Source organism: Anser cygnoides, chromosome 1 (assembly GCF_040182565.1).
Source record: "Anser cygnoides isolate HZ-2024a breed goose chromosome 1, Taihu_goose_T2T_genome, whole genome shotgun sequence".
NCBI classification, from domain to species: Eukaryota; Metazoa; Chordata; class Aves; order Anseriformes; family Anatidae; genus Anser; species Anser cygnoides.
In genome coordinates, this window is record NC_089873.1 from 7,253,742 (window position 1) to 7,278,461 (window position 24,720).

General features: G+C 49.1%; 1 protein-coding gene across 8 annotated transcripts in view; it reads right to left on the reverse strand.

Annotated features, from left to right (window-relative positions):
• Nucleotides 1-8,793: 8,793 nt before the first annotated feature.
• BEND7 (BEN domain containing 7) overlaps nucleotides 8,794-24,720 on the reverse strand; it is a 47,406-nt gene continuing 31,479 nt past the window's right edge. The window contains exons 7-10 of one of the 8 annotated variants that reach the window (XM_048062582.2): nucleotides 24,027-24,146; nucleotides 15,421-15,471; nucleotides 10,992-11,038; nucleotides 8,794-10,797 (exon numbers count right to left, since the gene is read on the reverse strand). In XM_048062582.2, the coding sequence (XP_047918539.2) occupies nucleotides 11,019-11,038; nucleotides 15,421-15,471; nucleotides 24,027-24,146 (191 nt within the window). In that variant the 3' untranslated portion in view covers nucleotides 8,794-10,797; nucleotides 10,992-11,018. Of the gene's footprint in view, nucleotides 10,798-10,991; nucleotides 11,039-11,265; nucleotides 14,798-15,420; nucleotides 15,472-22,128; nucleotides 22,189-24,026; nucleotides 24,147-24,720 lie in introns of those variants that run through there. The other 7 variants (XM_066978594.1, XM_048062580.2, XM_048062579.2 and 4 more) reach the window with 7 other exon arrangements.

A 24,720-nucleotide genomic window follows, 5' to 3' on the forward strand; every position in this document is an offset into this window, starting at 1 on the left:
TTACAGGTGCGGCCGGGGCTGGAGCAGCTCAAATTTCTGTGGCCGAAGGTAAATCCGAGCGATGGGCCTGGCGATGCAGGCGGCAGGTTTGGTTCTGCTACTTTCGAGCTTGCCGGATTCAGCGCTTGTAATCTCCCCTTTCTGTTGCTTAAACGTCAGCAGAAGTGGTTTTTTTTTTTTTGTTTTTAATGCCTACAACCTTCCCGTGGCAAGGTTTCTAAGTGAGAAGCTGCGGCGTCACGAGAGCGTGATGAAGCAGAGCTGATTAAAGCCAGGATAAGGAGCGGCAACTAAAAGTGACTTTATTTATTTATTTCCATTTCAGAATTCCCACTGCTGGGAAAATTCGTTTCCATTTCGGGATACCCGTTGCTGGTAAAATCCGACCAGCTGATTCAGCCCTGATCGTGCTGAATATTGAGCTCAATGCGCGGAGACAACTCCTTCCACTGACATGTAGGGCCGGTCCTATGCTTAAACACATGCATTTACTTAACATCGGCAGAGTTACGGCCTCGTACGTTAAGCATTCTCCTGCTCTGAGAGGGAAACGCTGAGTTTTCTTGGTGCAGGAGCTTTGACCTTGTTGCTACAACTTCATTTCTCGCCTTGCAGAACCCATTTCACAACGCAGCGCCCTGCCGAGGTCCCTGCTTTGATGAAGCGACCTAAGTTTGGGCTGTTCTCAGCCTCCCTTGCCTCGCTGTCTTCTTCCTGCCTCTCATTAATACGCGGACGGCATTAATTAGTAATGATGCCAGCAGCGGCCTCTTCTGTGCCTCAGTGCTTCCCCCTCCTTGCCCCGAGGAGCAGATGTTCGTTACGTCTTTGTTTTCCATCGCCAAGCGGGGACTTTGCCCCATTAACCTCCGATAAGGCGCTTTAATGGGCTCTGATGGGAGATTTTATCAAAAGTCTGTGCAAAATCCAAACAGAACAGTGCCCGCCCAGCAGCTTTTATACGTTTTTTTTTTTTCCACTGTGTTTTAGGACAGTGCGAGGAAGTGCCGCTTCCTTCGTGTCCCCGCGGTTTCTGCAGGCAGCGTTTGGAGCTGCCTTTGCCCGAATCGGCTCCCCAGCAGCCGGATTTGCACGTTTTGGCAGATGCTTGAGTCAAAGGCAAGAAATACAGCTTCAGCACCCGCTCCAGGTCCTCTTCCGAGCCGAGCAGGGGGTGCCCACGGGGATGCGCCCATGGGCAGGGGCTCGGGCCGGAGCTGGGGGGCCGAAGCAGGGGGTGATGCTGCCCCCGAGCAGCCCGGGGGGTCCCAGCGGTGTCTGGGCTCCTGTTTCGAGAGCCTGCTGGTACGAGATGGGGCCCATCCGCGCAGATAACATCTGCACCGGAGGGGAAATCGGCCTCGCGCTTTAAAGCCGCTCCAACCCTTGCTGTGAGGATGTGCCCTTGCAGCTCCCGTCTCTTCCTCGCTTCTTCTGCGGCGTTTCATGCCTTGCTGCTGCACGTGTTCGCCCTGAAAGCACCAGGGGAGCGTTCCCCTCCTGTTTTCCGCCTGTTTATTTGCCCCAGGTGTCACGGGGCTTGTACAAACAGCAAGGGCTCTCCCCGGGATGCTCCTACATGAGACGTGTCCGCGTGCTCTCGCAGGAGATGCCCACAAAGTTCAGGGTGGCTTCCTGCTGCATCCCTCCTGGCCCTACCAAAACCTCTCCTAAAATGTTCTGCCTTTAGTCTGCCACCCGCTTGGCATCCCCACCTGGGGAAGGACCCAGGCGACGACGGGATTGCCATCCGCGCTCCCACCTCGCTCTGAGCATCGTCTCACCTCCACCCCGCAGCCGAAGGGGTTGAGCTGGGCGGCCCTTTGCCCGCTGCTAACACCCCCCCCCCCCCCCGCAAAAACACACAGCCAGGGCCAGCCTTGCAGACTCGTCCTCGGGTTCTACCGGGCAGATCCCGCAGAGCTGCTCCTTGTTACTGCCCGTGTGGTCTCCACGCGGAAAATAAAACATGTGCGTGGGGCTGGTGAGCCTACAGCCTTCGCTGGAGCGGGATGGGACCAGACGGACCCAGAGGTCCCTTCCCACCTCAGCCATCCCCTATCTTCCCCGCTTCCCTATTGCAGCCTCAAGTCTCACGCTGCACCACACTCACCCCTCCTTCCCCCTCGTGCCCTTCACCCTTTGTAGGACTTGATTCTCCCAAGACACGTCCTGCCACAATAAGTCCTGCCCCGATCTGCCCGCACCCTCTGCAGTGCTCACGGCTGTCATAGAGCATCTTGGCCACGCTAGGAACCTCTCTTTTTCTTCCTCAGATGCCCCAGAAACCTTTCTTTCTTTTCCTCGGATGCCCCAGAAACTTGGCATCCCCACCAAGAGAGGTTTGGAGCGGGGATGCTCCCGTGGGCCGCCTCCAAAGCCATCGGGGCTGCATCCCCGTCACCTGCTGCCCTTCGTGCTCCCCTGGGGGACAGCCCTGAGTCACCACCACGAGCCCCGGGTGCGGCCCGACCGCGCCAGCGATCGTCCTCCAGCAGGAACGTCTGCCTTGCCCGTCTCGTGCCTCTTTATGGAGCTGCGCGCAGCTGCCAGCGAGCCATCGGAGAATATAAATTGAGCTGCTGCGAGCTGGAACCACCCGCTTCAGATGATTTTCTGGCAAGGAGGCTTCTTGCTTAATTTCCGTCCACGGATCTGGTCTCCCACCGCTGCCAGCCCCGTCCGGGCTGCGGGGCTGGGTGGGATCGGCGGGACCAATGGGGGAAACACTGCCCAAGCCCCATCAGGAGGCAAAAGCCCTGCTTTCGCTCTTCTTAGACCTCGCGGCGGGGTTCTCTTCCTAAAGCGCGGATCCTGCAGAGCAGAGGGTGGGATGCCCTCCTCTACGCCACCGATGTGCCGGGTGGCTTGGGCTCGACCCCGATTGCTTTGGGTGCTGCCCTTTGCAAGGTGCTGGGTCAGGAGACAGCGGGATTTACTGATTTGTTTTATAGGATTTGTTTTTCTCCAGCATTAACAAACAAACAAACACCAAAACACCCAGGGACGGTGAAGACCATGCCATTAAATCCTCCCATTTCTCCGTCCCTTTGCCCTGCAGCCGCTTGCCCCTTCTCTCCCACTGCAGCACCGTCTGGGTGCATTTTCTCCTACCCACGCCCAGGTTTGGCACTAAATAACCTCTCCGCTGCCTTTGCAGGACCCCACAGGGCAGCAAAAGCGAAAACCTACCAATGGCTGCGATGGTAGGGACAGATGCTTTGATTTCCAGCAATGCAATTAACACCCTCACTAACAAAAATCATCGAGTGAGATCTCTGTGCGGGAGAGCAAACCTGCAGGGAAGAGCTCCGAAAGGAAGGCATTGCCCTCTTGCTGGAGCTGTGCCTGCAGACGCATGGAGCCACTGCTGGTTTTAATGCAGTTGTTTGAATTAACCCAACCTGCAGAGCTAAGACTTTTCTCCTTCTCCTTCTCCTTCTCCTTCTCCTTCTCCTTCTCCTTCTCCTTCTCCTTCTCCTTCTCCTTCTCCTTCTCCTTCTCCTTCTCCTTCTCCTTCTCCTTCTCCTTCTCCTTCTCCTTCTCCTTCTCCTTCTCCTTCTCCTTCTCCTTCTCCTTCTCCTTCTCCTTCTCCTTCTCCTTCTCCTTCTCCTTCTCCTTCTCCTTCTCCTTCTCCTTCTCCTTCTCCTTCTCCTTCTCCTTCTCCTTCTCCTTCTCCTTCTCCTTCTCCTCTCCTTCTCCTTCTCCTTCTCCTACTCCTACTCCTACTCCTACTCCTTCTCCTTTTCTCCTCATTCTCATTCTTGTTCTCCTCCTCCTCCTCCTCCTCCTCCTCCTCCTTCTCCTCTTCTTCTTCTTCTTCATCATCATCATCTTCGTTGTCTTCATTGACTTCTTCATTGTCTTTGTCTTTGTCTTCATCTTCTTCTTCGTCAACTTCTTCATCGTCTTCTTCGTTGTCTTCGTCTTTGTCTTCTTTGTCTTCATCTTTTTTGTCATCTTTGTCTGGTTTTTTTTGTCTTCTTAGTTTATTACTTATTATTATCATATCACATGTTTGCAGTGTAACAGGTCAGGGAACAGACCTGTGCTCCTACAAACACTTTGATTCCTGCTGTTGGTGGCTGTGCCAAAGCTGGTGGCACTTCAGGGGGGGGGCGAGGAGTGGACACCAGGGGTCCACGGGGTGGACCAGGGCAGCGGAGCGCAGGTTCTGCTCACACCGCTCGATCCAGCACAGCCGTCAGCCCTGCGTGCACCTTCTGGGTCTCCACAGCTACAACCAAGATGAAGAAACCTTCCCAATTTGGGCCCAAATTGTTGTCGTCGGAGCAGCTCTTGCCCGTGGCAAAGGCGATGGGAGCAAGCCGTTGGTGGGGCAGGACAGGAGCGTGCTGCACCGCATCCCCTGCCTGAGCGACCGAGGTGGGATTTGCTGCAAGGGATCCCCTGCGGTGGGCAGGACGTGGCCCCGAAGCCTTCGGGCTGCTTTTAGAAGCAGAGATCCCATTTTGGAGTCAGCCTCCTTGCACGCGCGGTGATATTTCTGTGAGTTACCCAGCCAGGAGGCAGAGTTCAGGATGGAAAATTGCCTCTAAGTTCGGTCATTTAAGACAGCGGAAGGAGTTTTGCTTCTAAAACTCGCCGAGTGTGAGCAGGAATCACCTCGCCCACCCACGCTCACTAAATATTTAGTCATTTTTAACGAGTTAAACAAAGCCCTTTGATTGGATTTATGCTAATGGCTCTTCCGGAGGCATTTCTGATTCATTTACATTTCATTTCAAAATTGCCTGTGTACGCTGCCGCTTCCCCCCAGCACCATTAGCAGAGGAGAGGCACAAGCAGCAGGTCACGGGCGCCACAAGATGGCAATAGCTGAAGAGCAATTTATTGCTGGAGGAAGGGAGCTGGATTCCCCAGCAAAACCCTCGCCGCCCTGCAAAGGGCACGGCGCCGGGCGCGCATCAACCTTTGCGCCTGGGAGCCTTGGAGGGGAGCAAAGTGGTTTCCTTCTGCCTCTGGCCCCATCCTTCCTCCCACGGACGGAGATGGACGGAGGAGAAGCCAGGCGGCCCAAGGTCGCCCAGCGCCTTCTCGGCGCGGGGTGCCCACAGCCTCCCGTCTTGGGCAGGATTTTTTGCCGTTCGATTCCTTATTTCCAGGATTTTTTATTTTATTTATTTATTTTTTTCCTAGGTCTGCGCACCCGCTGCATGCCAACCGGGTGAAGCTTTGCAAATGGCACTGCTCAGAGCAAGAGGTCGGTGCCTCCCGCCCCGGACCAGGAGCCCCGGCGTGGTGATGTCCTCCAGGTCTCGCCGCCGTCCTCCCGAGCGTCTCCAGCCTGGGTCTCTCCAGCCCAGGGTATTTCTGCAGCACCACAAGAGTGACCGCTCACGTCTCCCCTGGCTGCCCTCTTTGATTTTTCTGACAACCCCGGAAAGAAACGCGGCGCTCTGGCGCAGAGCAGGAAGGGCAAACCCCCCTGCCATAAACCCGGACTTTCCACCCGTGTAGCAGCAAGCAGGAATCATCGGGAGCTCTCGGAAAGCCACGGCCAGCTGGAGGAGATTTTCTGCTGGAGGAAGCATCCACTGTGCTTTTTAGGGTGGGTGCCGGCTTGTGGGAAAACCCTACAGCCTGGGAAGAGGTTGGTGGTTCAGCAGCTCAGCACCAATCCTGCGCAGCTCCGGAGGGGTGGCAGAAGGTGTCCCTCGTCCCTGCCTGCTCCTCCCCTGCCCCAGCAGCTCCCAGTTTTGGGACCAACCTCTCCCGCTCCAGCCTCCGGTTCCCCAAGGGACATTCAGTGATGGGCGCTCAGCAAAGGGCAGCGAATTTGCTGCGCAGGAGCTCGTTACTGTAAAAAATGTTAAATGCAAAATCTCTGGCGACGCACCGGGCTTTGGCACGCTTTGTGCTCCGCGGGTGATGCCCTTACGGGCAGAGGAGCCAGGACACGAAGAGTCCTCGCAGCAGCAGCACTGATTTTTCCCCAAATTCTGCCCAGAGGCTGCTGCCCGGGTTTTGGCACCAGGGGAAGGTGCACCCCGTTGGGCTGGGCGGTGGGATGATGCAGACCCAGTCGGGAGCAGTTCATACGGCCTGGACGCAGGGTCTCCACCATCAGAGGTCTTTGAAAGCCACCTGCCAGGGAGGTGTTGGCTCAGCTCGTGCCAGCCTGGTGGCGGTTCTGGTGGTTTTAGGAGCCCCAGGACACTCTGGACACATTTTGCGGTCTGTGTCTTGCGAGTGACTTAGTTTAGAGATAAATCAATTGGGCTCAGCATCCTCGCTCCGATCCCGCTCACGTTTTGAGGTCTCAGCGGGGTCATCGCTGCCTCCATCCTGGTGTCTGCAAACAGGGCAGAAAGTCTGGATTTGGGGTGGCACGATGGGTCTCGTTGGACGTCCGTGAGCGTTATCCTCACCAGCCAAAAAGCCCGTGGGGTTGAGCTGGGCTCTAAGTGCACGTGTAAGGGGTTGGAAAAGGGAAACGAGTGGAGAGCAGAGGTGTGCCCGGATGGGAACAGAGCAGTTCACACACGCCCCCCTGTGCCGCGATGAATGGAGCCATGAGATGTATCTCAGCGAATCCTGAAATCTCTTGGGATTAAACGATTACATTAATCTTTGCTTTCTCTAAGCTGCGGTAACAGCAAGAGCCTCACGCTGGTGCCAGCCCAGATCCCCCCGTGCTGACTTCGCTGCATCTTGCTGGGGACTTTGCACGGGCTCACAGTGTCCGGACACACAAAGCCCCCCTCGTCCCCCTCCTGCCCACATTTTCTTAGCCCAGTGCCTCCAGAGATGCTGCAGGGCAGGAGCGTCGCTGTGTACGAGGCGTTTTTTGGGATGTCTCCCAGGTGGATGTGTCTGCAAAGGGAGGGGAGAAGAGCAGAGGGGAGAACATGGGGTACAAAACACAGCCTCCTCTCACCACCAGCCCTCTGGTCAACGGAAACCTGCAATTACAAGACAAAAATGATGTCTTTGTTTGTAATTTGCTCCCCTGCTCATCTGATCCCTCTGTGAGGGCCTGGGTGAAGGAAGGACCCAACGCAGAAACATGTGGGGCATCTCCCCGGCTTCCAAATTCCCCAAGTGCTAATTATTTTCTGCCCCCGTTATGTCATACATAACGACGTACGCACGCAAGGGAGGGGGAAGAGCTGATGGAATTCATTCTTTTTTTTTTTTTTTTAAACCCAGAATCAATGTTTACACAACCGAGCTAAATTATTTATACACATAATGTTATAGGTTTCACATCAGTGCCTTTTATTAGCTTTCGTCGGATGAGAAATCATACCTGACCTACTTGTAGGAACCCCTTGCCCGCCTCTCCGTGACGCAGCCGGTGGCGGGGAAGGGGTGAAGGCGCTCAGCTTATCTGAGATTTTGGGGAGAACGTGCGCAAGCGGGTTGGTTTCGCTCAGTCTCGTGAAATGCTGGCTGTGTCTGTCCCCTTAGGGGGACGTGGCAGTGGGGTAGGACACCCCAGCTGCCCGTTGTCATCTCTGGGGTTTTCCTGGGGCCGTGCCTCACCTTTCCCACCACAATGTAGAGCTGCATCGCCCAGCGGGGATGCAGCTTTGTCTTCCCACTGACAGCTCCAGGGTGGGATCTGTCGGGGCCGCCAGTCCCCCAAAACCCGGGCGGTGTGACGGCGCGCTCCCTCTGCCAGCCGTTTCCAAACCAACGTGTCACACAGGCTTCAGATGACTTTCTTCTTGCCTCGCAGTTAATGCATTTTTTATAAAGCCCGGGCTCCCGTTTCCTTTCATGTCACTGCGAGGATATCCTTTTCCTGCTAAGCTTCAGAAGGATTTTTTTTCACCCGAAGATTTCATCGCTAGCGTCCCGTAAATAGGACGGCGGGACGCACGGCGTGGAGCTCCGGTGCCGGCTCCGTCCTGGAGCATCCTTGCAGCATCCTTGCCACGGCCTCTGAGCCGTTGCGTTTCCTGGCACACGGTGACATTTCTCGTCCCTGATCGTATCACGAAGCTACAAATAACAGCGCGTTAACCTGCCCCGGGATTTAAAAAAAATCAAGCAGAACAAACCCGCACGAGGACGACTCGCAACGCAGAGTGGGACGGTGAAAATCATCGCTCAGCGAAGGATGGATTTGTTCCACCAAGTTCAATGGTCATTATTTGTGGGAACGACGACTTGCACTCGGATCTGAAGCCAGTTCGGACTCAGGTGGAGCTCTCCCAGCTCACGACGATGGACAGGGACCCAGGTGACTTGCACGATGCCCGCGGATGCTCCGTGCAACCACCGAAGCGGAAACGAAACCGTCGCAGGACTTTTCACCATCAACTGCTGCCCGGCGCTCCTCGCAGAAAGCGGGCAAGGTGCGGCGAGTGCTCTGCCCTCTTCCCTTCGACTGGAGATTGCCAGGAGCGTGTTTTTGCAGGGGATATTTTCTAAGGCTAACCAACGCTTGACGAGGGTGTGATAATAAATTACCGGGCGTATTTCTTCGCGGCCACTCCAAATTATGGATGTTGGTTTGCCCTCCCTATGTGTTGTTTCCATAGAAGCAGAGCTTAACCTTTTAAGTGAAGATTATAAAGGCACCTAATTCAATTAAAACTAGACTTCAAGCATATCAGCACTTAATACTTGAGAGTTATTACGCGATTGGATATAGCCATTGTTCTGATGGACGGGCAGAAGCGTTTCCATCAGAGCCAGTCAGAAAAACAGCATCGTGGTAGCAACTTGCGGGGTTTTCCATACGTTTCCCTACCTGGTCCACGAATTCCTAGGTAATTCCTCTGAAATACGGCAATCCAGTACAAAACACAGGAAGGCACGTTCAATTAAAGTTATTTATTGTAGGTTTTCTTTTCTGGACTGACAAAGAGGGTTTCCCAGAGATCGATAACACGACACAATGTTATACACCATATCACAACTAGTCCCTTGTCGCTTTATTAAGAACATAGTAATTTAAAAATATCTAAATATTTACATATTAATAAAACATATATACAGAAGATTGAGACATTTTTACCTAAATATGGAATGATTTTCTTTTTTTCTTTTTTTTTTCTAATAAACCCTATAAAAAGATCTCTGAAGAAAGTCTGAACAGTAGTCACAGTAAGTAAACACCAACGCAATCTTCAAAATTTACAAAACGCTGATTCCATTGCTGAAGTGTTACGATACGGACACACGGCGTGGGGGCATCGCTGCCCCCGCCCTATGCAGACAACTCCAAGCCATGAAGGAAGGAAAGACTTTTTTTTTTTTTTTTTTAAGGTTCGCAGTGCACATTCAATATATTCCACAGTTTTCGAGAAGACACGGTCATTCCTAAAAGTACATCGTTTGCGGGCGGGGAAGGCTGGCAGCCTGATTTCTCAGGTGCTGGGAAAACACGCCACATCTGTGGGGATTTGACAGCTTCCGAGAAACGGGCTTCAGGGGGTTTTAAAAATGAAAGAAATCTTTAAATAGTTTGAAAAAAGAAACATCCCACTCGGTAATAGCACTTCAGTTGAAACACTCAAAGGCCAAATAGTTTCAAAGGGGGGGGGGGGGGGGGGGGGGGAAGATGCACCTAAAATACACAAAGGAAAATGAAACACAGTGGTGAAGGCTATAGCAATCTCTCCCTCGAATCGCAGGAAGCCCACTCAAACTCTCTGCTGATCGACAGATGTTGCAGGTAAGACCTTCTAGACTTTTCCCCTACGTTTCTTAAAGTGAATTTAGTGCTGTTGAAAGGTGCGGAAGTGGCAGTTTGCACGGAGGAGGGCCGCGTAAGATTTTCCCTTAGCCCTGACCTGAAAGGACCGATGCTTTCTGCGTCTAAGAGGGTGAATTTCTTGATCAATTCACTCGTCTTAACTGCCGAGACATCAATAGAGTGCCGGTCAAAAGGTGACTTTTAAAAAAAATAATAAAAATATTGTCCCCAAGGGCAGTGGTTGCAAAATCACAGTGTGCAGACCCTCGTCCTGGAAATCTGCAAACTAATCCGTTTTGAGATTGAGGTGGTAGGGAAAGCAAGGAGAGCGTGCCTCCCTCCAGCAACCAGCACTACAAAACTGCTCGAGAGCCATCACGCTGGGACCGCGGAGGGCAACTCCAGCTTGCTCGAGGAACAGCTTCTCCCTGCTACGCATGCAGAAATGGGCACTGCTGCTACGTATCCTGCTCTTTTTCCTGCTAGATCCAGCCAGGACTTTTTAATTACGGCTGTGTATGCCTGGCCATTTGCACTACGGGTCTCTAAACAGAGAAACAGCAGCCAGGAAAGGAAAAGCGGGTCTGCAGGAGCACAAGAGCAGGACACTTCTACCAGTCAAACGCTCATCGAGCCCCCTGGGTTCAGGAAGGAGAGACGCCACCACGGTCCCCACGGAGGGGAAGAGTCATCCAGCTGTGTTCACCCACCTCTGCGTAGCTTAAGATGAAACGCAAGCACACAATCATGTGGGAAAGTACGACGGCCAAGGAAAAAACAAAGGCAAGAGAACGTCTTCAGGTAGAGTGGCTACCACCCTAATTAAATACCGTATTAGATATGGAGGGAAATCATCTTGAATTAAGATGAGAACCGGTGAAACAACCTGGTGGTTTCGTTACTTGAGGGTACATGGAAAACGCGTGGAACAACACAAACTCGAAGGGAAAGCTGTACGGACGTCCACGTCCCGCAGGAGGCTGAAGTTCTCGCACCGATCTTGCAGGAACATTACTCAAAGGAGAGGATGTTTTATAACCGCTACCATCACCGGCGTGAAGGTTAAACAGAAAAATCTGGGTGTGCATCGATCAGATTATCCGTTGTGGTGTCGAAAAGGTTACCTGGAGGAAGAAGAGTTGGAGGACATTAGTTTAAAAGGAAAACGTTTTTAGGAAATGAAATTAGTTTAAAAGAAAAATGTTTTCAATAAATCAGTTCAGTCATACATTTAAAAAAACAAAACAAAACAAAAAGCTGGAAATTATATATTTGGATTCTAATTCTAATTTGTGATGGGGCTGAACTGTTGGTGTACCTGCAGACAGCAGCTGCTGAATTCCATCTAGAGTAAAGCCCAACCTGCTAAAGAAAGCAAATTAAATGGATTTATATTTTTTTCATACTGAAAAAAGTGAGCAAAGTTTTTCACAGAAAATAAAGTACGCCCCACTTCAGATGTAAAGCGCCGCGTTAGACTGCGGCACAAACTGCACTGCGCTGCTTCCCACTTTGAAGTTGGTTTCTGAAGAAGTGAAAAAAGCACCCCATGAATTTTAAACCTAGAGTACATACTTTTGGATGTTCTTTGGAAAAAAAAAAAAAAGGGAAAAAAAAAACACTCCACAGCAGTCTAAATGCATATGGCAGAATAAAAATAAAATAATAAAAAAAGAACAACAAAAAAACAGAGGTATGCTGTATGATTATATCCCGTCTTTTTAAACCACTTTAAGAACGTGTTTTTTCTAAACAGCACAATGAAAGATGGACAGAAGAATTACAACTACAGCGCTAAGAACACAGGGCAAATAGGAGACAGACATCAATCAGCCTAAAAGGCAAACACAACCCAATGAAAAGGGAAGACTCACAATCAGGCACTGAAAGGATAAAGATTTATATTACAATAAAGGATTTATATTTAAGGTTTCGAAAAGGTTCTTTTTTTTTTTTGAAGTTTCGTTTTCTTGATATTGTGTTTCGAGAGAAAAGGAGACAACCTATACAGAATCGGATCGTTGCTATTTTCTTATCGCTGGTTTCTTCCCGAAGAGATTGCTCTCATCTCTCGACAAAGCCGTATCACCCCCGGACCTGAGGATTGGGATGTTACTGATTCCGCTTCTTTTAGGGATATCAAAATACTTTCTCATCTCAAAATTAACCCCAATGTGGAGAAACTGTATGAAACCTTCAGCCCAGCGGTGGTCCAAAGCACGGGTATAAGGAGGGCTCCCTCCTGGCCCTGGGCTGCGCGTATCTTCCAAATGTGATTTACAAGATGAGGATTCATGAAAAGGGTGTTGCAGCTGTCTTAAATTTGTTTCCGTATGCAGAACTTACGGGTTATACTTAAAAAAAAATAAAAAAAATCCAGATACTTTAGATAAACCGTAGACCAAACTAAAATGAGCTTTTTTTCGCAACGCCAACTCATACAGGAAGACTCCAAAAGCTGCCACGTCTTCATTCTGATAAAGATACATCTCACACCTTTCAGGTTCCCACATCAACGAGAAACTAATCGGTCCTTCCAGCCACTCCACAGTAATTAGCCTGGGAGCTGCCTGATCCGTCTCAGCTCAGCTCTGGACACAGACTTCAGCTTAAGCAGCAGCCCGCTTTAGTACGCGCAGAAGCTGGAACTATCGGAGCTTTCCTAAGGTTTGTTAGAGACAACTCTTCTAGCATTTTCTTGAGATTTATCTGTTATTCTGCCAAAGTTCCCAGCAAGTTTAACTGCTACAGTTCTTCCAATTTTCTTTAAACACCCTTCAATCATCAGCCTTCAAAGCAAAGGCACTCTCAGCATCTAGGGTGATTTTAAAACGGGAGCATGATTCTTGCTCTGAAGTGCTAAAATATAATTGGGCAAAAACATCTTCCTTAGTTTTAGGAGAATGTACCAGCTATATTTTTTACAAGGCTTTTGAGTTCCAAAAGAGGGTTTTGGAAAGAAAACACCTCTTTTCCCCCCGGAGACCAGGACTTTGCCGCTTGCGGGCCCAGAAGGAGCAGATTCAAACCTGGCTGGAGGCACCTACGTAAATGAGCCACATTCAGAGCAGTCGTCCTGGCACCAAAGAACAGGCTCTTCCAATTGTGAATGTAGCCGATTTGAACTTATTCCTTCTCCTATCATCTGTGAAGAGAGCTGGGAGCGAGCACGCTTCCAACTGCGGTGTCTCCGATGAAATGCCAGCCAGCCATAGGCTGTGATCTGAAAACGCGTAGGTTGAAGAACTGCAGCACTGACAGCCCACATACCCCCGGATCGTGTTCATAATGTCACTGGGGTCACAGGCAGCCTTGACTGAGCAGAAAAGGCAGATTAGAGAAATCTGAGTTCTCCCTTCTGTGCACCAACACTCACCACTGATTTAATTCAGCCTGGGCGCTTTCGCTTCCCGAGTTTGTTCAGTTCGTGGAGAGCAAGAGAGCAACCGCCCGATGTTCGGCACAAACGGCTCCGGCACCCCACCTTTCCTCCCAGCCCAGCCTCGGGCACGACTCCCCCCAAGCGACCTGATCCAGTCCACTTTTATCCCGCTGCCACCCCACGCCAACCACCGACCGTTCCCGATTTATCTCCTAAGAGATGTCACCTGCGAGGGAGGCCCACCGCACCGGGCGCCGTACAAACACCGTCAGCAAGGCGAATTTTCAAGCTAAACAGAGAAGACAGCTGAATACATCACGCTAAAGCTCTCTTTTAACGCCCTGTCAGTAACACCCCCTATAAAAGCAGCTGTGCCAAGGCAGGGAAAGACCTCTATAAAAGTTCCATTCCACCTCTTTTGTGACGCTCCTCGATAGAAAGCATCTGTATTTTGGCTCTCCGTCGTAATTACTGTCATTAGACTGTCTGTATATCACTTTAAATCATTTGCTTCCAAGAACAGTGTGATATTACATTGATACGTACTATAAAGAGGCACTTGCACACACATATAATAATGGGTGTGAGTCAAATGCTTGGCGTGCGGCCTGCGAGCATCGCCTCCCCCACCGATGCAAATCGCACCGTGGTTTATTTAGGCATCCTTCCACGGGCAGTATGGAGACACGCACATGCAAAAGAAACATTTCGGCTCGAGAACCGTGTGTGCGGTGTGATGCTCCGAGTTGTACGAGCAGCCAGAGCGCACTGGTGGTGATTCGCTTGTAGGGTGGACGGGGAGCTGGCTTCTCTGCCACGACCGTCTCAGCACGCTCGTTTCCACTGCTAGCACGAGGTGCGAGAAGCAGCTACAGAAAAGCGCAGCAATCCGGTAACTCTGCGCCTTAATACGCTTACTCCAGCAACGAAAAGATAACGCTCCGTAGCATTAGCAAGCTTTATTAGGGCCCTCTTTCAACGGAATCGCTTCCCTCCCTGATAAAGGAAACAAACAGGATGTCACTTGGAAGAGACCTCTCAAAGCAGAGCTTCCTGCGCCTATTATCGCAACAGTACCCTGAAATATTCACTGGCTGGCCAAGAAAGCAGCACGGCAGCTCCCAGCGAGCGTGTGCTCCCAGCCCCCACTGGGTCCCTGCCAGAACAAGACTATAGCTGCTTGTCCTCGCCGCTGCTTCGCTGCTCCTATTCCTTGGTAACTGCACGTGCTCTGACAGCAGGATTTCAACCGGCCGTGCTCGGCGGCTGGCAGCTGCTGCTCTGGCCCCCAGCACGCAGCGGTGGCGGCTGAAAGCCCCTTCTCCAGCCCTTACGTAAGAGGGATTAGGAAGTGATCCTGCCGAAGGCAGATGCTGCGGTGTCGCTCTCCCGACCACCCCGAGCCTCCAGGTACCGCGGGGTGTGCTCAGCAACCCGATGCCAGCCACGTCCTCTCATCTTCACAGCAATTGCACGGCTGATCTCCAGCCGCGCTTTGTTGTTACACCTCAGGAATCCGATAAAAAGGGACTGCAGGCTGTGACCCTGCTCATCTGCTAAAGCTCTTGTAGCATCCGTAGCATCTATTGTAGCATCCCTCCTTTTCCTTTGGCTTCGGCGGTGTTAGGCTGCATCCTTGTGAAATTACGGGGGAATGGCCACCTCCCCACACTCTGGCTCCACGCAGTTTTGGGAGGATGGGAACTCTGTTCCTACCACCAGGGCACTTATTAATGAACTGCCTGTTAACGAGAGGGTGTTTCAGAATTCACTCTCAGCCTATCTCGATTTTAACACGATGTACAGCAGCACACAAAAAACTATATTTCCTAGCCCCCGCCCTGCATAGCTACATTGCTATTTAACAATTACCAGGCTTTGAGGCAGGGTGCCTGCACTCCAAGAGAAAGTAAGACAACACTTAACTATCATAACATACGCATATAACATGCAGTCCTTCTGTAAACCCAAGATATTCTTGCTACTACCTTGCCCAACTGAACAGATGCTACAATAGAAATCATTGAGTCTGTCCCTACCCATAACACTGTTAAGAACCCCGAAAACTCCCAGAAATAGAAGGGATGAGCGCAAGATCCTGTTTGGAATAAGAAGGGTGACTTACCGGCCTTATTAGCTTAGCTGCTGCCATGAACCTTGAGGTTTTATGAATATGAAATAGAGGAGGAAATTTTAAGATTCCGGTGCATTTGTTTTTTTAATACGGGGCGTTCAAAACGTAGATAGCTGGGTCCCGTGTGCAATTACCCGAATGTATATGGCACGGCAGGATTACTGAAAACTGCTTATGCGCAATAAACAAACACAAACATTGGAAGCTGATAAAAATTTTAATGCATTTTACCTGTTTGTAGTAAAGAAATGTCCGGCTTCTCATCACAGTCAGTTGCCTCTGCTGATTACAAATATAAACAAGAAATCTCATTACTTTGACTGAATACAGGAACGCGATTAAAAAGCTACATACTGTAGAGTGATTTTGCATTTTCTATCTACTTTCCTCAGCTGCAATTTGCTACCGCTCGGTTAAAAACTCACTGCTTGGAGGAAAAGGTCATATAATAAAAATGCAAACTTAGGAGAGGCTTTGGTATTAATAAGCAGTTGTGCCAGCAATGGGCTGCAGTAACGCTTGCTCCTTTTAAGGTTTCAGGACATACGAGGTTGATAAGGGGAGCTGCAATCATTTTGTAAAATCACATAAGAGAAGTCCTGTTTGTTAAGCCATCTACGGCTTCTACTCCATCCTCCTGTAGTTGCCATCATCAGACACCTAAGGGGAAAGTATGAATTTCTGCATCCAAACTTTCCGTGACCACAGGCAAGGTCGTCTGGGGAGAGAGAGATTTGCTGGGGCAGGAAGTCTTCAAAGGTGCAGGTGGGCACCTAGCAGAATTACAACAGCGGGTAACCGTGCGGGTACACAGGCAATTACAGTGTATATATACACACACGCTTGCTTTTAGCTCACGGCATGTGCAAGATCATTTGCCTTAATCTAGCCCACGGTAAAGGAAGGCTAAAAGCCTAATTTGTTCCTCTCCTATTTGCCACGGGCCAAGGGTATGCATAGGGATGGTTCATGTGGCTCCGCGGATGTGCAGTGACTTGTCCGGCTGTAGTACCCTGGAGTGTGCGTTTGAACCCCGAGTAAATTACAGGCATTTAACAGGAATTAGGTGCCTAACCCACACAATCCCCATTCAAAATCCCATTACCTTTGTCTTTTGACAATTCAGCATGATATTTAAGGCCTTTAAAACACAATGAGATCTTCAAGAGCACTTAAGCACACTAGATGTGGTCATAAAGGTGAAGTCCCTTACATTGTACACGTGCGGTGTGGTGGATGTGCATCGTACCAACTCCGTTCCATGCACATTTTCCACAGGCACCAAATTTACCCAAGGCCATAGATACCTTGAGCAACTTAGTTCAGCTCTCGCTTGACACTAAGCTAACCGTCCTGGTCATCTTTGTTATAGCTGTACACAAAGATGTTGAGTTGTTGCCTTTATGAGGACATCACAAGATGAACTAATCCAGCTGCTGAGCCACGTTAAAATTCCCTTCCTCCAGCTACCCCTGGCTATCCATCCCTGGAGGCTGCTCTCTTTCCTACTTGTACGGAAGTCGGTTTAGAGTTTTGGCTCTATGCTTTCCACTCACTTCTGCAAAATTAGTTGAACTAAAGAATCACAGAATCAGCTAGGTAGGAAAAGACCTTCCGCATCATCAAGTCCAACCATCAACCTGACCTACCAAGTCCCATCACTAAACCATATCCCTAAGCACCACGTCCACACGCCTCTTAAATACCTCCAGGGATGGGGACTCCACCACCTCCCTGTGAATCCCATTCCAATGCTTGATCACCCCTCCATGAAGAAGTTCTTCCTAAAATCCAATGTAAAGTTCCTCTGGGACAACTTGAGACCATTTCCTTGTGTCCTATCACTTGTCACCTGAGAAAAGAGACCGACACCCTCCTCGCCGCAGCCTCCTTTCAGGCAGCTGTAGGGAGCGATGAGGTCTCCCCTCAGCCTCCTCTTCTCCAGACCAAACAGCCCCAATTCCCTCACTCGCTCCCCATAACTCTTTTCTTGTCCCTCCACCAGCTTTGTTGCTCTTCTCTGCTTGAGCAATGCTCAAGCAACTCCACATCCTTCTTGTAGCGAGGGGCCCAAACCCGAACACGACATTTGAGGTGTGCACAAGGGGACGATCACTTCCCTGGTCCTGTTGACCAGTGCCCCCAGGTCCTTTCCTGCCGGGCAGCTTTCCAGCCTCTCTTCCCCCAGCCTGCACCGCTGCCTGGGGGTGCTGTGCCCCAAGTGCAGCACCCAGCACTTGGCTTCACTGAATGTCCTGTGGTTGGACCCAGCCCATTGATCCAGCCTATCCAGATCCCTCTGCAAAGCCTTCCTACCCTCAAGCAGGTAATAAAGAAAACAGAAGCAAACAAAAAAACAACTAATATTAAACAGCTTTCCTCCCGTGGAAGGTTTAAATTGAGAGCCCTAACAAGTACAAGACACAGACCTGCAAATTACTCTGATTGTGCCTTGAACTGATAACTTTTTCTCCTTCCTGTGAGAGGGGGACACACTGAGCAGAAAGAAATTAAGTGCTTGCTACAGCTTATTGCAAAAAATCTGTAATTTTGGAAGGAGCGTGGAGCTCAATAAATGGGAAGAGGTTACATGATTCTCTGCCTCTACGTTGGTTTGCATCTGGACTGGACTAACAGCGATGGAAGGACTGGATGGAGGAGACAGTGTGGTGAAATGAGTGGCTAGGAAAGAACCGATAGGATATATACTACTGCGGTCACACTCTGAGGCCAACTTGTAGCTATGTTACGAAGAACTACCTGCACCAAGTGGTTCTGCAGCACGGCACGCAAGAGATGTAACCGTAAACGGCCCCATGGGCTGAAGGGACCCAAGCCATGAAAATGGGGGAAGCAAGACATGACACGAATGCTGGCAATAGTCTGAAAGTCTTCCCTCTACCAGTATCAAGGCCCATGCCACCAGCTACACTGTCCACTCCAGTGAGAGGTTTTCTGGAAGTCTCAGCAGTGACTCCAGAAGCAGCTCTAGAAATGTGGTTCTCTTTCTACCTTACTGCCCTCCTCACGCCTGGCTAAACTCGAACTCAGAGGAAGGAGTCACACAGAAACAAACGGAGGCTAGGAAGTACTTGGCTTTCCACAGATAAGGGCTTGAGTTTCCAAATTTGCAGAACCAACTTTGTTGATAACAGAGTAGTTACCTGGCCATTTTAATCTGGCACAAGACCGATACGGTGCTGATAGATGAGGTCCAGCTCACCACCGATTGTTCCAGCCCCGTTCCTCACGCCAGCACAAACGTTCATATGGCCACAGAGGTCAGGTCCAGTTAAAAACTGACAACGTGGCCCCGTGAATGCTTTTGCCAGTGCCAGGAAGGGAGTGGGAACAAGACGTGCACTTCTCAGTGGCTGTCCCAGTTGGTTTGATGACACTGGATGTGTAGCCACAGCTTCAGGTGAAGTACGACCAGCAAAGCTCCTGCTCACAAGTGCGTGATAAACACGTGGACCTCCTAACATGGATGTAAAGCAGCACCTTCTCCCATTGCATTCCAAGCAGGAAAGAAGGTTTGCCTTCAACAACCACACCCAGGGACTGCCAGCCAAACTTCACATGTCCTGAGCCAGCCTGCAAGACAAGGCAAGCAGGAATAGGTTCTGCTGTGGGAATTCTAACACTCTTTTCTGTCCTTTGCTTAGGTAGAGCTCAACAGCTACTGCAAAACAATCCTACTAGCCATTTCCTTAGAGGTCTGTTTTTTTCCCAGAAAAACAGTTTAGCTTCTGGTGTCCATGTTTGTTAAGTATACACCTGCTGTTTTGCTCCTTGGACAGCAGTACATGTATGCTCAGGGCTGGCAAGATTGTTGCAAGAGTAGCTCATTTTAATATCGCTATCTTTATCTAAGATACTAGCCACGAAAGCAGTGTGTCACATCTTGGGCTTACATCCGACATCCTTCCTGGTCTTGTGTTTATTGCTAAGCAAAAAAAAATAAAATCAACACAATCTCTTATAATACATAGGCATCGGATCAGAAGCACAAAACAGGGAAATCAGAAGGATGAAGAGAAACAGAAAGCAAAAACCAAAAAACAACCAAGCCCCTCTACCCCCCTCCCAAAACGTTACACGAGGCAATGGAAGCAGGGGTTTGAACAAGGATGTGGGAGAAAAGGCAAATTTCCAAAAAGCGTGCAAGTATTTTTCCTTCTTTCCCAGCCTTTTTACATTGCAACAAAGTAATATTAATTTTAAACAACAATTCAAGGATGAAACGTCATGGAATTGTAATTTAAATTAATCCTGCCTGAAAAGTTTCGGCATGTTTTCCAACATCGCTACGTTCTCCTTTATTGAGTACGGCAATCAAAAGCTTCCAGGTTATGCACAAAGCAATCGCTTTGCAGGAACGGCTCCTACCCTCGGTACTCCAGGAGCGTTAGTCACACAGCATCAACTTCCCTGGCTACGCAACGGGCAGACGTTACAGATTAATGGATTATGTACTCCCTTCAAAACGTAAAAAGGGAGGAGGAACTTCCTGCAAGAGATGTGTGGCCCCTGACCCGCTGCTTATTAAGGGATGAAGAGTTTAGTAATCAAAAGGCTTCCATACTATGTCTAGCACAGAGGTGACACGAGCAGCGAGTCCTTCTGATTTCGCCCTTCTTAGATCTTTATGCTAACGCTCGCCTGGCTCTGTAAGGCCACTGGCAAGGCCACCAGCCCCCGACCCATGTTCTCTCTGTAGGGTGGAAAGACCACGCGGTGGGGAACGCGCCGAGTAAATTACAAGCCGATTTCCACAGTAATTCACACTGCTTGAAAAAAAGAGGAAACCTAGACATCTTTTATTTTATTTTTTTTTTCCTTTGACTTCCTTCCCTTCCAGGGCCACTTTGCATCCCGTGCCAGAAGCCAAGAAGCTTCTCTGCTGGGAGAAAGGCAGATCTGGCACTCCGAAGCTGTGCCCCAGGACGCTGTGCTGCTGGCATGAAACAGGACCGATAGTCGAGGCTGAGGAATATTATCATACTATTTAATTTTAATTATAACATCTGTTTGTAACATTAACCTCGCAGTCTCTTCTCCCCTTTGTGACAGCCGACTTGTGAAATTTTGAGAAGACTGAACAAGGCCAATAAAAATTTAATGGTAGTGACAGCTTTATTCTCAGATCTAACAAATAAAAAAAAAAACCCTACCCAAGTCTCAGATCTCAGGCAATAATCTCAAAGAACTAAGAAAAAGCCAAAGCAAAAATAAATAAATTAAAAAAAGAATATTTCTAGCTATGAAAAATATTGTCACTGATTCCGAACTTAAATGAATTTTTATTTGGTTTAGGATAACAACCTTTCAAAATCCACACAGGGGAACTATTTTCTAGAAAGCAGAATTTTTAAGTGGATTTTTTTTTTTGATTAGCTTCCCAAGTAGGGAGCTTTTCCATCCCTAATTCTAGGAGATGAGCCAAACATGATAAATAAGGTTGAAGCTGGACAGCATCTATCATCCAGTGATCATGATTTCAATTAATTTGGGAATCCTCGAGAGAATACACCCTACAGAGAGAGGTACAAAAAGCAGACCTATCTCACTCATTTGCTAGAATACTTTGAAATCATTAATATCACTGAAAGCTAGAGCAGGATTTACGTTATCAGACTGAAATAATGTTCTACAGGATAAAGCAGACAGGGCTGCTCATGAATGCAGTGTCTTATTGCCTGGTTTGAAGTGAGAAACTAATCAGAGGATAGACTAAATGGCTCAGGGGAAGGCAAACAGAATGGAAAGCCTGCCCCTTGTCTCTTAAATACTTCTGCTGTTCAAATTTAGCACAACTCAGTGGTGACTAAAAAGTTGTTTTGTGGTTTCTGTGAAATAAATAGACCACCTTAAGCTTTTCCCAGATAAAGCCTGTGCATCGAAACAAACTCGAAACTGATTTAGATAAAGCAGCATGATCAGCCAGCAGGGAGACACGATGGCTTAGAAAGTCTCAGATCAATCTAGCTTAATGCTGGCTCCAATTTGTTCTTCGGGAACCTCAGCCCATGCCCACAAGCCTAGCTGGAGCTTTGCAGGGAGCAAAAGTAGACAAAGCTAAGAGAGGGTGACTGGGGAGTAGGGAAGCGAGGACACTTGCTTGGGGGTTTTCGGGTTCTTAAAGCCAGCGTTTTGCAAGATGAAGGCTGGGAACATCTTTTCCCCTAAGCAGATCAAACCTCGCTCCGTAACTGCCCTCCTCTCCCATTTTGGTCTCGGCGAGTTACCCACAGCGCTGACAATTTTAGAAAGGTTTCACAATGAATAGTTCACATTTGCATTGTTCCCACGCAGCCAGGTTTAAATCAGGCTAAGACTTCTGAGGACTGTGAGACTGTGCTAGCAAACATCCCATCTTTCCCTTGGCCCTGGGGACCTCCCTGGGCATCTACTAATGGGCATCATAGGAAACAAAATATGGGACTGGATGGAGACGTCATCTGATCAGCTCTGTGCTCCTCGTACCAGAAGCTCACGGCTGTAACACTCAAGTACCAAATAACCTTGCTTCAGCAAGATGAAGACTGCAACCTGTTTGCTCCTGCTCTGCCGTAGAAGGGGGAACTCCAAGCAGTGGATACTGTCCACAACAGCGGCATTTTCAGTCGCTCCTGCTGCATCTAAAAGAACGTGTCTGCCTGTGGCCAAGCGGCAGGAAGAAAACGATGCGCTTAGGGATCAGTGAGCAAACTAAACAACAGGAAAAAAAAAAGAGCCTTTCTACAATGCAGTTACGATGTACTTCTTTTAGTAAATAAAACTGAGGGGTTGTTAGGTGTGTTTCTGTTTACTACTCATGCCCACGCCGGCTGATGAGTTAGCCTCACTCTGCAGGCAGGGACAGAGACGGGAGCCTATCTTATTCACCCTCACTATACTCAGCCTCGCTTATTTTTCTTCATAGTCTTGCCCACGTACAAAGAATATCCTCTGCTTCGATTCTGCCATCCCAAGAAAGGACCAGAGATGGAAGTGGCCCTGTTTAAAAGGCAAAAGCAGAACGGCATTGTCATTTTAATTAATACCCTGCAGAGGCACCAAGAAAAGCAAATAAAAAAGGATGAAAGAAACCCAAAATCCAAACAAAATTAGGTCAATCCTCTTCCCTGAGGGATCTCCTGCAGACAACCCAAAGACCCTCTTTTGCCCGCATCCCACGCTGTGCTCTTCACCTTATCAGAGCCTGAAACTGCATTTCCAGCCTTCTGCCCCGCCAGCCTTTGGAAGGGGCAGAAAGCAGTCCTGTTGTACAACCTCAGTGAGCTGACACTGTCTTTAACGAGATTACCTCGTGTCCCTCTCTCCTCCCTCCCCAACATGCACAAAAAGCCCTTTTTAAGGCTAGTGGTGGTTTCTAGTGGTGGGAAGCTTATGCTACTGAATAATCTGCATTTCCCCCACCTCTGGGTGCTCCTCGTTCTCCTTAGTTTTACGCTTTTTCCTCCTGGAATTAACAGAGCTGCGGATAAAGAATTCAGATGCCAGCATGTGTTTGGACAGAAAACACTGGCTCTCTGACACATGGAGCCGGAGAGAGATGTTTTTGCCTTTTCCTGCCGTCTAGCTCACCTCTCCATAGCCAGCAGGACCACTGCATCCCCTGCTGAGCCATCGAGTTTCCCATTCCTCAACCCGTGGATGCTAATCGGCACTTCATTGTGGTGAGGGGCAGAAGGGAAGAGGGGAAGAGGCAGTCAGCTACACATGGAAACGGTGAAGGAACACGTTTAAGGACGTTGGCACAAGAGACGCACCTCAGACAGTGAAGTCAGATGCTCCAAGGGAGAGATGGGCAGGAAATATGACCACAAGAGAGCCTTAAGAGATACCAGAAGGGAAAAGTAGGAAGTGTGAAGAAAGCCCCTTGTAGGACACGAGGCACGAAGACGGGAAGGAGACTAGTTCAGGTTTGCAAAGTAATTAAACATCTCTTAATCAGCGATATTGCTTTCAGGTTCCTGTGAACTCCACGGGGGATTTCGGGACTGCGCACTGCCGTTCATCACTGCAACTGAGAGCCCATGGGCAAAGCGACGCAGCCGGATGCTCTCAGGGTGGGTGCTTCAAACTGTGCCTTCGCTGCCCAGCGAGCTCTGTCAGGCTGGTCCCAAGCTGCCCTGCACGTTACTCTGCAAAGCTGAGCGGCTTTGCTGCAAATCCCTACCCAAATTACCTGTTACTCACTGCTGGCAAGCACACTCCTCTGCTTTGGTAGGTCCTCACAGGCACAACCAGTGTGGGAGGGTCTTTTTTTTTTGCTAGAGCGATGCCGATTCTTTCGCTAGGAGTGTGAGAAAACTCCTCTGTCCTTCCAGAGACGCAGAGTTTGGAAGGAAAGGTAATTTAGGTTATGGCCTAACAGTACGGTAAGTGGCTTGGCAGGGCCAAATAACAGGGAATTTAAAAACTTCTGCCCACAACCCTGGCTGGATCAGCTGGTTTATGACTCAAATCCCATAAAACGCTGGGAAGAACGCTCATAGATAGATGGGTTAACTCCTAGGTTGCCCTGGGTGGGATCAGGAGTTGGACTCAAAGATCCCCATGGGTCCCTTCCACTTCAGGAGATGATTCTAAGAAAGTTTTGGTTGCTAATGCAAAGAGGTTGGAGACAACATTGAAAAAGACTTTATAAAAGCTGCAAAGACCGCTCCTGAACGTGTCACCCCGTACTTTTACACAGAAACCTGCTAAAATCTGGGAGGTCAAATTTTCACAGAGTGACCGTGTACAACGCTTACAGTCAACAAGAAAAGGCTCTCAGATTTTAGTCTTACACTCACATGTCTTTTCCTTATTTTTTTTTTTATACATACCTGAGCCTCTTTTTAATCGTCTTCTTGCCAGTTTAATTTGATCCTGAAGGATCTGGACCCAGTCCCTAGGACCAGGAAGTTTATCCACATGGTTAGCAGTGCAGTATTTTTCTGTGAAGACTGAAATAAAAAGATATCTTTTTCAAACGTGCCACCACAACCGAGAAAAGGAGGCTGAGGAAGATTACAAACAAACTACATCAAATTGTCAGCTTAACAAAGAGCATTTCAATGGCCAAGTCTAGGATTGCAAAAACAGGGTCAAACTCAATGTTTCACAGAGTAAGTACTTTGAACCGAGTCTCCAGATGTGGTAGGCACTTCTAAATGCTGCCTTCCGTACGGTAGAAGTAGAGAAGTGAACATCTGGTCATTTGGTGGCCTCTCAGTCTCATTTTCTAAGTCAGCAAGCAAACTGTTGAAAGACACAAGACCTACCACTGCAGAAATCTCTACAGTTCTCATACTGCCAAGCTGGGTGGAACAGAACCTTTATAAAGCTACTAAAAAAGCAGATTTGCTTGAGAAAAACAAATACCATAGAGGTCCAATTTTATATTTTTGTAAAAATAGCTCATGTATGAACAACATTGTCTTTAAACCCATACACAAAAGGAAATTCTGTGCCATATTTACAGCAAACCAAACAATATAGGAAATTATAAATGCAGCGAAACTGATGCAATTGATTTTC